Raw genomic sequence first — 13,708 nt, 5'->3', positions numbered from 1 at the left:
GTGGCTCAGTGGATTAAGTGTTTGTCCCCTGGACCAAGAGGTTCGGGGTTTGATTCCCGATCACGGCACATGCCTGGGTTTTGATCTTGATCCTCAATAGGGGCCAGGCAGGAGACAGCAGATCAATGTGTCTCTCAGTGATGTTTCTATCTCTCTCTCCCTTCCTCTCTATCTAAAAGTCAATAAAAATGGCCCTAACCAGTTTGGTTCAAGGAATAGAGCGTTGGCCTGCGGACGCAAGGGTCCCAGGTTCGATTCCTGTCAAGGGCATATACCTTGGTTGCGGGCACATACTCAGTAGGGGGTGTGCAGGAGGCAGCTGATCGATGTTTCTCTCTCATGGATGTTTCTAACTCTCTATCCCTCTCCCTTCCTCTCTGTGAAAAGTCAATAAAATATATTTAAATAAATAAATAAATAAAGTCAATAAAAATATATTTTTTAAAATTATAATGCTATGTAACAAAAGTGCCCATATTTATATCAAATAATTGTAATAACTTTTTTTAAAGGTGGAGGTATTACATAAACTAAGACAAGGGTGGTTGTCCCTCTCTCTAAAATCAATAAAAACATAAAATAAAATAAAATAAAATAAAATAAAATAAAATAAAATAAAAACACATAAACAGCAGATGCCAGTATAATTGTGTATATATATGAGGGGGTGTATAAATATTATCCCATATTCAATTCAGAAATAATCATGTTGCATTCTATAGCAAGAGGTTAAGAGTTGGTGGGATGCTCCATAAGGAAGTGTATACCACAACCCTTTAGACTGCAGCGGTTTTCAACCTGTGGGTCGCGACCCCTTTGGCGGTCGAATGACCCTTTCACAGGGGTCGCCTAAGACCATCCTGCATATTAGATATTTACATTACGATTCTTAACAGTAGCAACATTACAATTATGAAGTAGCAACGAAAATAATTTTACGGTTGGGTCACAACACGAGGAACCGTATTTAAAGGGCCAGAAGGTTGAGAACCACTGCTTTAGAGTGACAGAAAGATAACCAAGGCTATACACCTATTCTGAGGCTACTGTACTTTGGTCTAACACAGAGAGATACAAAGAACTGTGAGCCGATTAATTAAGACTCTCTTGACCAACACCCACCCTGATAGGTAGAACATGTATACAAACAACCAAAAACAAAACAAAAGAAACCTCTTACCTTCTCTTTTCGCTCTGCTTCCCTGATTTTGGTCAATAATATAGACCATCTCAGAGGCTAAAATAAAATGTTTTATGTAACACCTCCATGCCAAGAGGAAATTAAACTACTAAATTACCATCTCTTTGTTTAGCAAACAGAACAGTTTCCTAGTTGTCAAGGCAACAGCTACCTCACAGTTATCAGCACTGCTTAAACAATTATTTTTCTAGTCAATCTACCAAATGCCCTCCCTGGCTCCTAAAAAACACTGAATTCCCTGAGAACGCTGAAAAGGATAAGCGATTTTGAAATTAGCTATTGGTGAATACTAATCCTTCAAGAAGCCAAAATGCCAAGGAAACACGTTAAGTGCCCAAATGCATCAACAGTAATCTCCATTGTGCCCTGGGCTTCAGTACACCCAACACATAAAATGCTTTAAAAAAGAGAATAGCTGAATCAATTCTCCAAGTGGCTGACTAATGTTGACATTACCTAGAAAATATTCAGTTATTCAAGATGTGTTTTTTTAAAGCAAAACATGCTAGATGACATTTTATTGAGATAGGTTCTTAAAAAGAGTAAGCATTCAAACTACTTACTAGGCGGTGCCAATGCAGCCAGGAGAATCAGAAAACAAAAGTACTAAATTTGATGCTAAAACCTCCAGTAAATAAATGTATTTAAACATACAGATAAATCTATAAAAGCAACTTTTTGTCTATGACAATCTCAAAGAGGCATTAAAAACCACAATGGAGAGAATTCCAACAGATGAATGAATGACAACTACTCAGGGTTGGCAGGGCCCCAGCACTCATTCACCCACCCCCACGGCTCACCACCTAGACCAGCTTCAGGTGACTAAATGCCACATCAGAAGAGTGATCTGATCTAGAGGAGAAAAGTTTGTTTTTGCCCTACATAAATAAACAGGGCTAGAAGTGGATGCTTACCCAGAAAATAACTATCTATAGTGGTTCACCTAATCCAATAACAACCCCCTAGGCTTGGAAGCAAAATTTACTTTTCCCTTGAAAGAATCCTACCTAGGCAAGCCAGCAGCAAATTAGAAGCAAGGACAAATATTTCGTAGAACCCCCAGCAACAGGAAGGGCTACGATAAAGGTTTGAAATGAGAGCAACCAGTTCTTGGAATAAAGAAATCCGGTTTTCACCTTACATTAAACATTTTGTTTTAAAGGATTCCATTAAGACAAAAATAACAGGTTTTACTCTTAATCTGAAAATTACAACCCCCCCCCCCCCCCCCACACACACACACACACACTTCTAAATCCCTTTAAGTTAAAAGAAACAAACAGCCTGGCCAGTTTTGCTCAGTGGATAGAGCATCAGCCTTCCAACTGAAGGGTCCCAGGTTCAATTCCAGTCAAGGGCACATCCAGAATTGCGGGTTTGATCCCCAGTAGGGGGCATGCAGGAGGCAGCCAATCAATGATTCTCATCATTGATGTTTCTATCTCTCTCTCCCCCTCCCTTCCTCTCTGAAATCAATATAAATTTTTAAAAAGAAACAAAAAAATTAGAAATAAAAACAAAACTTGTCACTATATCAACTTGAAAGCCTAAATTCACAAGAGTTTACACATTCTTTCCATAGAATAACAATAACTCCCATTTATTGAGAATCTATTATGTAGTAGATCCTGTTATTACCTTTAGCCACTCCCAACAACCCCATGAGGTAAGTACTAAGACCATTCCTCATTTTAGACAAGAACACCAGCCTTCTTAGAAAGTTTAAGAAAACTACCCACAACCTGGTAAGCAGAGGAGTTCTAATCAAATCCTAAGCAGTCTTAATTAAAGATCCTTATTCTATCGGTTTATAGCAGGAGTGACAGGCTTTTACCAAAACAATATAGCTAACATATACTGACTGCTTAGAACTATGCCAAGCACAACATAAGACATTTCAAATGTTATTTCATTTCGTACTTACACAATCATAAGGTAACTATTATCCGCATCCTGCAAAAAAATGAAACTGATATCTACTTTCATAAATGACCTTATCCAAACTTCAACAGTAAGGAATAGAGAGAGTACTAGAAACAACATCTCTCTCAAAAAAAGATGGTTTTTATACATTCAAGTCTAATTTTTACTATCAGTATGAAGTGAATCTTTTCTTTGACAGTTTATAATCTTCATTTTGGCTATTAATGACAAAACGTAAGTATGATTTTCAATGAAAATTATTAAAGTTATTAATGACTATGCTTTCATAAGCAATTATACTGCAAGTTAATCAAATTAGGAGATAGCAGTCTGTTACTTGTAAAACCTTGACACACAGGACTTCAAATAACCTAGAGTTAAGTCACACTGCCAAAAATTTATCTATAAATTAGAAGAAAATGGCTTAAATAAGAAAAGTCTGCATAAAGTATCCACTTCACTGTGCAAGATATAAAGTGACGCATTTTAATAGTATAAAACTATATACAGAATTAGTATCCTTTTAATTGATAGCTAAATTTATAATTTAAAAATGATACATATACTATTTTCTGTAAAATCTTCCTCCTTACAAATCATAATTTTGGCCCAGAGGATCAACCCACTGCCAACACCATGTTAAACTGGAAAAACACTCACACCAGGCAGAGTGATGCAAGATTTCATATGTATCTCTAACTGTACCCTAAAGCTAAGTACATCCTTGCCGCGAATGACCCCATTAGGCAAATAACTGAATGTGGAAAAGGTAAGAGCAAACATACATTAACTTTTATAATAGTTTCATAAATAATACCCAGTGTGATAAAAACTATACTTCCAGATTTTCAGAGCAACCTTTTAAAGTTATTTTATAAGATGTGTCCATGAATCAAAGAATCTTTATTTATAATTATAACTGAAAACATTCAGATTCTCTTTAGAAATTATAAAGGCAAACATTTTAAGCTATTCATATAAATGCTAACATTTCAGAAACAGTTTAATAAAAACTCTTTTCTAACTGTAGTGATATAAACAAATGAAAATAAAATGAGTATTGACCAGATTACCTGTTTCTTTCATGGTAAGAGTAGAAAGATGTGCAAACAACTATTTCTATTAAGACGACTGGTAGCAGATCAGCTAACAGATGACTTGTAGAGCTGCGTTTCTGTAGTATTTTATTTTACAGACTTAGCTTCCATTGAGAAGCTAAGCTTTGGGTCTGCTCCCCAGGAAAACGTATGACCATACTAAAATTCAGCACATAATTCTGGGGAAGAGAGATTTATAGAAACCTTGATACCCATACTTGGACCTTCTGAGTACGAGCAATTCTTAATTAAGGAACACTGCAAACTATGTTCAGAGAAAGACAAGTGTTTTATAACTTTCCCTCTGTGCCTCTTATTTTATCCCTTTCCTATTTTCCAGCCTAAAATATGACCATTAGTATAGTCATGGTGAACATGAAGTTTGGTTTCTCTGTCTCTGTAGGCTGACTCTAGAATACCTGCCTTTTCTTTTTCCAGTAAACTGTTTACATACTTTTATAAACTCATTTTCCTCCCCAAATGTGAATGGTGTCTCCAATCACAGTATGAATATTATCACATTTCTAGAAACACATTGTCTTCCATGAAATCAATGTCAGGATTTCCTGCAGTTCTGAATGAGTAGAAATGTAATAATTTTTATAATATAAGCTCTCTTTTAAAATTAAGTTAAACAGTCCCTGGCTGGATAACTCAGTTGGTTAGAGTGGCGTCCCAATATGCCAAGGTTGTGGGTTCGATCCTCAGTCAGGGCACATAATCAACCAATGATGCATAATAAGCGGAACAACAAATTGATCTCTCTCTGTCTCAAAACAATCAATCAATCAATAATTAAGATTCCATTTAAAAAATTAAATTAAATTAAACATACTGATTAGTAGTTAAAGAGGTAACAAATGTAGTCTTATTTTGATGTAAAATAATTAAATTAAAATATTCCAAATATCTTGGGAACGAAAGTTACTTCTACTTTATGTTTCATTCAACATCCATTAGGTTTAATGGAGGCCATATTTTCCTTTGCCTTTTATATTCAAACTAGAGGCCCAGTGCACGAAATTCGTGCACTTGAGGGGGGGGGGTCCCTCAGCTTGGATTGCGAGAGGGCGCAGGCCAGGCTGAGGGACCCCACTGGTGCACAATCGGGGCCAGGGAGGGATGTGGGAGGGCTCCAGGGTGTGTCTGGCCCATCTCCCTCAGTCCCAATCGGCTGGACCTCAGCAGCAAGTTAACCTACCAGTCGAAGCATCTGCTGCCTGGTGGTCAGTGCACATGATACCGAGTGGTTGAGTGGCCTCAGCATATCATTAGCATATTATGCTCTGATTGGCTGAACGGACAACTGGACACTTAGCATATGAGGCTTTTATTATATAGGATTAAGTAATATGTTACAAGTGATACTTTGCACTTAAGTAATACAAATTTTTAATAATTCTACTTGCAGTTTATGCCTTATCAAAATATACACCTTCTACATCTGCAACTTTTAAATATCAAAAGGATTAGTGTGACTATGGTTTCCATTGCTTCCTGTGGGTGTCATCTTACATAGAACACTAGTCCATCCTTCTGAATGTAGAAATATCTTTGTTCTGTGACATCAAAAGGAAGGCAGTAAGAATCCTGTTTTTAAACAATTTGTCAAGAATAAAAGTTTGCAGGTCTTTTAAATGTCTGTTACCAAAAAATTAATATAGCATGTCCATATTTTGTTTATAGCCACATTAGGCAGAGCAATACACCACTTAGCATTTTTTACAAATATAAAATATAAATGCTTATGTTCAAAAATTATGCAGCCCTAACTTCATTCATTTTCCAGTTACCAGCCAGAAAATCTTGTGTCCTTGACCCTTTCTCTTTCCCCTACATCAGTCTGACAGGAATGCCTGCTGGCTCTACCTTCCAAAGACACCCAAGCCCGGCCAGAGTGGCTTAGTTCATTGAGCTTCGTCCTGTGCACCAAAAGGTCAGGGCACATACCTGGGTTACCAATTTGATCCCCAGTGTGGGTGGCATATGGAAGGCAACTAATCAATGTTTTTCTCTCTCTCAGCATGTCCTCAGGTAAGGATTTTTAAAAAATGATTCTGAGGACACCTAAAATCTGACTACTGCTCACCTTCCTCACTGTGGTGGACACCATATCACCCTCATCTCCCCTTTTAAAAAAAATTGGGGTGACACTGGTTAGTAAAATTATATAAGTTTCAGGAGTACAATTCTGTAATGCATCATCTGTATATTGTATTGTGTGTTCACCACCCCAAGTCATGTCTCCTTCCATCACCACCACCATCATCCTTAATTAAAACAGCTTCCTAAATGGTCGGCTTCCACTTGCCTACAGCCAGTCTTTAACACAGCAGTCAGTGATCCTTTAAAAACAGATGAAAAGGTGCCAGTACATAGAGACTGCACCACTCTTCTATTCAAAGCCCCCAGTTGCTTCCTATTTCTATCAGAGTGAAATCCACATTCCTGATCTGGTGATCTGATCTGATCTGCTGGGCCCCAGCCTGCAGCCCTTTATGGGTCCAATCCCACCCCCTCCTTGTCTCTTCCTTCCTCACTCCACTCCAGCCCCCAGCCCTATGCAGTTCACTGAACAAGTCAAACTGTCTGAGGCCACATGACCAGCTCCCTCACATCTTTCCATCAAGTCTTCTCAATAAAGCCTGTTTGATCACCTTATTTAATACTACAGCCTACCTCATTCCCTTCCTCCTTACCCAGCTCCCCTCTTATTTTCATACTATTTACCATCTAACAAACTAGGTAATCTATTTATGTTTATTCTTATTTGTCTGCTTACCTTCCCATGACCTTAAAATATAAGACCCACAGGGCCAGGACTTTCTACATGTTTTGTTCACTGTACAGAGACTAGCCTGTAAGTGTTCAATGAATGCTGAATTTTTTTTAAATATATTTTATTCATTTTTAACAGAGAGGAAGAGAGAGGGATAGAGAGCTAGAAACATCGATGAGAGAGAAAACATCGATCAGCTGCCTCCTGCACACTCCCTACTGGGGATGTGCCCGCAACCAAGGTATATGCCCTTGACCGGAATCGAACCTGGGACCCTTGAGTCTGCAGGCTGACACTCTATCCACTGAGCCAAACCGGCTAGGGCGAATGTTGAATTTTTTTAAAGTCCAACTCCTTGGTGGTCATCCAGCTCTCAACAGGGTTATCACACATAATAGATGACGTCCCTAAAAATGGAAAGGTCCACTCCTAGGTCCCCCAACATTTAAAATATATGTTCACACAAAAGCTTGTATACAAATGTTATTAGCAACATTATTCATCTGCAAAAAGTAGAAATAATCCACATGTCCTATAACTGACAAGTGGATTAATGAAATGTGTTATATCAATAAAATGGAGTATTATTCAGGAATAAAAAGGAATGAAGTATTGGCATATACTACAAAATGAGTAACCCTTGAAAATACTACGCTAAGTAAAAGGAGTCAGACACACAAAGCTATAGATTGGATGATTCCATTCAAAGGAAATGTCCAAAACAGGCAAATCCTTAGAGACAGAAAGTAGATTAGTAATTGCCAGGGTTTCCTTCGGGAAGATGAAACTGTTTTGGAGTTGAATAGCAGTGATGGATCCACAATCTTGTGAAAACACTAAAAAGTAATTGTATACTTCAAGAGGGTGAATTTTATCTCATTTTCTAAAATTCAAACAAAACCAAGTAAAATGGATCTAAAAGTTAAACAAAACCAAGTAAAATGGAGAGAACTGTTGATCTGAATGCCCATTGCTCACTAGTAAGGGAAGGCCATACCTATCAACTAATCACAGCCAAGGGGGAGGGTGCCATTTGTAAGCAGCAGCAAACAGGACTTTCCCCAGATTCACTCCATTCAAACCCTCTCATCATCCCACCGTCATCACGGCCACCTCTCACCGTGGTCCACCACCTCTCTCTCAACTAACTTGGGAGCCTTAGACTCATCTCCTACTTTCACTCTTGCTCCCTGCAGTCTGTTTCTACACAGCAGTTACTGTTCTTTCTGAAAATGTGCATTAGATCACTTCCCTCTCTTGCTCAAACCCTTCAATGACTTCCTCACACACTCAGATTTTACCCTTAAGTCCTCACCAAGGACTACAAAGCCCTACACTGCACTACCATTCCAGCCCCGAGGGCCTCTTCCTGTTTCTTCAATACGCCAAGATCAAACCGGCCAGACTGCAGGTCTCTGCACTTGCAGCTTCGCCTGGAATGCTCTTCCCCACCCAGGTGAGTGAATGGCTCACTGTATCATTTGTCTCACACGATGCTTAATGTCATCTCCTCAAACAGGCCCTTCATTACAACAAATGAATGAATGAATAAATAAATAATTAAAATAACACCCTCTGTCACTCTAACCTCAGCCCGAATCTGCTTTATTTCTCTTCATAGCACTTACCACATTTGTTTTATTTTGCTGATGTCTGTCTACCCTAATAAAAAGTAAACTCCACAAGGTAGTAAACTCTTGTTTTGTTCACTGATGTATCCTCAACACCAAAACCATGTCTGGTACTAGGAAAGTACACAATATCTCTTCAATGACTGAACTTAGAGGCTGAGTTAGCAAAAGTGCATTCTTCAGTGAAAAATGTACTCATCTGCCATACTTTTTAAAATTACAATAAGCAAAGAGTTAGCAATTCGGACAGAAAACAAGTCGGTATTTTACAAAATTGCCTTTCATCAAAAAGACCACAGATTTATAGGACAAAATACATTTGTCACATTATGGACCTAAATCCAGTTGAATGTTGTAGTTAAATATTAACTATGAGGTTAACATTCACGCTGGATAATCAAGTCTGATTGCTCTCCATCAAACTGCTCTCTTAATCTCACATCTTAATAAGTAGATCCATATGGATGTGGACCTCTTACAGGTCCTTTAAATACTCAAAACCCTACTCATCTTTAATGACAACATGCTTCAAATGACAACAACATCCATCTCACGCCCCAAGGAACCTGCATATTTCTCCTACCCCAGGTGAGTTCCTCAGCCCTAAACTCTACTTCCTAGCTATCTCAGACCCATCCCCTCGGCTCCACTCCCAACTTCTCAGTTGGGGTCCTCACCTGGAATCTCCCTTCCACTCAGATCTCCCTTTTGATGTAGTCAATACAATGCTACCAAAGTGATTTCTCTATAATACAAATCCAACGTCTTTACCCCTCCTTAAAAACCTTCAGTGACTTCATGTACCTTCCAAGAATATTTTCAACTCCTGACTTAGCCTCATCCCCCATCACTGCCCTCCTATTCCCACCTCCACCACATGGTGCTTTAAGATAATCCAGCCACAGTGAACTCCTTAGTTTCCAAATACATCATTACCTTGCTTTCCTTTATTTTCCAAATATTGTTTCCTCTCTGTCTAAAACACTCCTTTCTACCCTTCTCTGCCTAGTGAAAGTTTAACTCTCTGCTTAGATGTCAATTCCAGAGGACTTTCCATGGGTCTCTCTGACTTAGATATCCTCCCACAGGACTTATAATTACCATATATTGAATCAATACTCTTATAATTCAATATGCACCATGTTTTGTTTTCTCTGTCTTCTACTAAACTGTGAGCTCCCTGAGAGCAGGTCTATAGCTTATTCACCTTCATTCCACACGGCCTGACACATGCAAGGGGCTGTTAAATGAGTGATTTTTGAAGGGGGGAGAGAGAGGAAAGGGGGTGGCAAGGAGAGAGAGAAGAAAAAGGAGGAAGGAAAAGGAGAAGAAGGGAGGGGAAGCGGTAATAAGAATATGTACACATGTACACAAGCAAAGGGCATTTAAAAAGGCATTTGTAATCAACCCATTATTTGTATAAAACTGAAGCCAGTGATACTGGAGAAACTGATACATCCAAAAAAAAAAAAAAAAAGCATCTCCCTAGTTCTAAGTACAACCATCTATAGCACTTACTCCCTAAAGATTCTGAAATGTCTAGCCTTCCCATTTCACGTGAAAGTTTACCATGGCCCTGGCTGAGTAGCTCAGTTGGTTAGAGCACTTCCCTGATACACAAAGGTTGTGGGTTCAATCCCAGGTCAGGACACATACAAGAATCAATAAATAAGTGGAACAAATCAATGTTTCTCTCAATCTCTCCCCCTTCTTCTCTTTTTCTAAAATAACAATAAATAACAGAAATTTTACCACAATGTAATGTTAATATAGATGCAGGAAAAAATAAGTAGGAAATGAATCTGATATAATTAAGTCTTAGAATAACTTAGAACCCTTAATAGTCTATCATTTCTTGATAATGTGCTATCACTGATGTTGAAAGGGCTATCAAAAGTATGAAAAACAAATACAACATAACACCTAAATCATGATCTATGTTAAAAGCACAAAAGTGTGCCCTGGCTGGTTTGACTCAGTGGATAGAGCGTGGGCCTGCGGACTGGAGGGTCCCGGGTTTGATTCAGGTCAAGGGCACATTCCTGGGTTGCGGGCTCAGTCCCCAGTGGGGGGCATGCAGGAGGCAGCCAATCAATGATTCTCTCTCATCATTGATATTTCTATCTTTCTCTCCCTCTCCCTTCCTCTCTGAAATCAATAAAAACATATATATTTTTTAAAAGCACAAAAATGTGTTAGATTTCTCAAAAACACACTGGACAAAAATATCTCAAGACAGAGTATACCAATCTTGAAGATAGCACTACAAGAAAATTCCTTCTAAAACATATAATACTTAACATATTCACTGTATTTATTTTGGGATTTAAAGCAACAACCAAAAGAGCACTTTTACCTCAAAACAAATGTCACAATAAAATTTAAAAAAAACATGTGACTAATAGAACATAACAAGCTTAAAAGTTTACTTCATTTTTAAAAAATTATTATGCTTTAAAAATCAGTTAAAATTTTAAGCATCATTACTTCTTGTTGTTGTTAATTCTCACCTGAGGACATTTTTCCCACTGAGAGAGAGTGGGAGGGAGGGAAGATGTGAGACACACATCCACTGGTTGCCTTCTGAAACCACCCAGACCAAGGACCAACTGACCAAATAGGGCCAGGGAGCGAACCCAAAACCAGGTACTTGCCTTTGTCTGTAATCAAACCTGGAACTCTTTGGTTTGATGCTCTAACCATTGAGCACACCAGCCAGGGCTAAGCATCATTACTTTTAAGCTGTACTGTCAGAAGCATAACTACAGTGATCCCCCACCCTTTTAATTAACTTATTGGGGGTGACACTCGTTAACAAAATTATACAGGGTACAGGTGCACAATTCCACAACATCTGTACACTGTATTGTGTATTCACCACCTCAAGTCTTCTTCCATCAACACTATACACTCCACCTCCTTACATCAAGTATAAATATGTTCGGTAAGAGCTAATAAATGGCATAAATCCCTCTACAAGGCTGTTGTCATTACAATAGGGAAATTGGGAGCATGGAAAAAATTTAAGTCCAAAATAATCAATACTAAATACTTTTTGAATTGTAATTTTTTTTAAAGCAAAATACCAATCATGGGCAGCCTCTCAACTTTCATCACACAAGAAATTAAGTTGTAAGAAATTAGCTAAGTTTTTAGTACTACTGATTACTAGGAGGTTCCCTAAGAGAAAACTTATTATATAGTAACAGGAAGTTCTTCTGGTATAAAATCAGAAGTGTATTTTAATAACACTTTTTAACGTTACTAACATCTTTTCTTAAAGGCAGGAATAATGGAAATGCTGAGCATTTAAAATCAGTAGTTTTAAAATGATACTCAAAAATTTGCATTTGCCTAACATTTACCATGAAACTTTTAAGGTTAAAGTTTCCAACATACTCTCTCTCTTTTTTTTAAACACACATTGAAAAAAAATAGAAGAAAAAGGAAATGAAAGAAAGAAAAGGAAAAGGAAATTTAAATCTAAAACACCTTCAACTTACTACATTTCTTTTAACCAAAGATTAACAGAGTTCCTAACAGGCCAGGCACCACTTTGGGAATTGTGACAAATTACAACATGTATTCCAAATGAAATCCTGTGTTATTCAGCTTCTGAATGTATTACCTATTATTCAACCCAACATTTTTCTTAAGAAATTCTTATCCAACATCAAGCAAGGTATACGTTTTTCTTAACAAACTCACTTGTCACTGTTTTACACAGGTCACAGGCGTTAGTCACACCTGTGAATCACAAAAAGGGATTCCTTTATGAAACATCCCTGGTTGTCTTTTTGTTTACATGAAGGTGAGCTAGGAATCCAGCAGATACACACATTTTAGGTGTTTAAAGCATCTCAAACTCAAGAAGAAAAAGCCTAAAAAAATCACTGGATTGAACATAATTCCTTTGTATAGCTGATAAACATTTCAGCAGCCACCGGTTTTTCTTTCTGCCATAAACACAAGCCTTACAAATTTTAAAAGCACTCCTGCCTCTGAAGAAAAGCGAAGTAAACTTGTTTAAAAATAGTTCAAAGGAACTGTCAAAAGTGGACGGCATTTACATTTAGACAGACCATCAGTTGCACTTCTGTCCTTGTGCACACACTCTACCTGCTCCACACGCACTTCTGAACGTGGATGAAAATACTGCTGCCCCCAAGTCCCACCAGTTGAACCTGGACACCCAGGGGCCCAAGGCCTTTCTCCTAAACTGTTTAACAACATCACAGCGTCCAATCACACCGTCTCCAAGGGAACAAACAGCCTGCACTCGCACTGCTGTCACTTCTTCCACCAATGAAGCAAATTCCACTTCTCGGACAATATCCTCCTTCAGTTAACACGTTCACATTTCAGAGGAACCTGGCCATCGGTGTCATCGCAAAGCAACACTACACCTGACAATTCCCAGACCAGATGTAGTTCAACAAAGACGTACACACGGAGCCCTCCTACATCCCCGGAAATGCCAGGAACAGGTGCCATCTCCGAGCTGTGCAAACATCATCAAAATTCTCTTTCAAAAAAATCTGTGCTTCAAGATGATATTCTCGTGACCAATCAAGTAGGTCTGCTAAAAGCTCACGGCACGGTTCACACAATCAATGGGGTTTCCTTACATCCGTGTAACCGCTAGAACCCCAATGCAGTTCAGGTTCTCGAGTCGGATTACGTGACCTGCTTTTTCTGCTTTACCCTCAGAAACACTCTCCTGCATGCAATTACTCCCTCTCATTTCCGGCAAAAAGAGGCGCCCGAAACACGGGACAGCCATCCTCAGTACGAGATCCCCAAACTGGCTCCAACTCCTCGGCACCGCGCACCGACAACCGCCCCACTAACTCTCGTCCCCCCCGAAAAGGGCTCGCACCCCAAGCCCAGCGCTCTGAGGGCCCAGCGCACGCCCTCGACCCGACCCCTCGCTTCCTGGATTCTGCGGCCCCAGAGGTTCCTTTTCCGCAGCGATCTTACCTTTCATGGTGATGCCGGGACCGCGGCGCCCTTCCAAAACACCAGATTCACCTGCACCTGGGGGGGACACAAAAGGCACCGTCACCGCCACGGG

General features: G+C 39.0%; 1 protein-coding gene across 15 annotated transcripts in view; it reads right to left on the bottom strand.

The window, feature by feature from the left end:
• The window catches only part of ARID4B (AT-rich interaction domain 4B), a 59,916-nt gene that overhangs the window by 45,165 nt on the left and 1,043 nt on the right, over positions 1–13,708 (bottom strand). For all 15 annotated transcript variants that reach the window (XR_002826655.1, XR_002826656.1, XR_002826657.1 and 12 more), the window contains exon 2: positions 13,618–13,671. Coding sequence is in view for 11 of the 15 variants with exons in the window: in XM_023745757.1 (XP_023601525.1) it covers positions 13,618–13,621 (4 nt within the window). In the remaining 4 variants the exon portion in view is untranslated. The remainder of the gene's footprint in view (positions 1–13,617; positions 13,672–13,708) is intronic.

The sequence above is a fragment of the Myotis lucifugus genome, unplaced genomic scaffold (genome assembly GCF_000147115.1).
Source record: "Myotis lucifugus unplaced genomic scaffold, Myoluc2.0 scaffold_578, whole genome shotgun sequence".
Lineage (NCBI taxonomy): Eukaryota > Metazoa > Chordata > Mammalia > Chiroptera > Vespertilionidae > Myotis > Myotis lucifugus.
The sequence above is the reverse complement of the archived record's forward strand: the minus strand, read 5'-3'. Positions and strand labels throughout refer to the sequence as shown.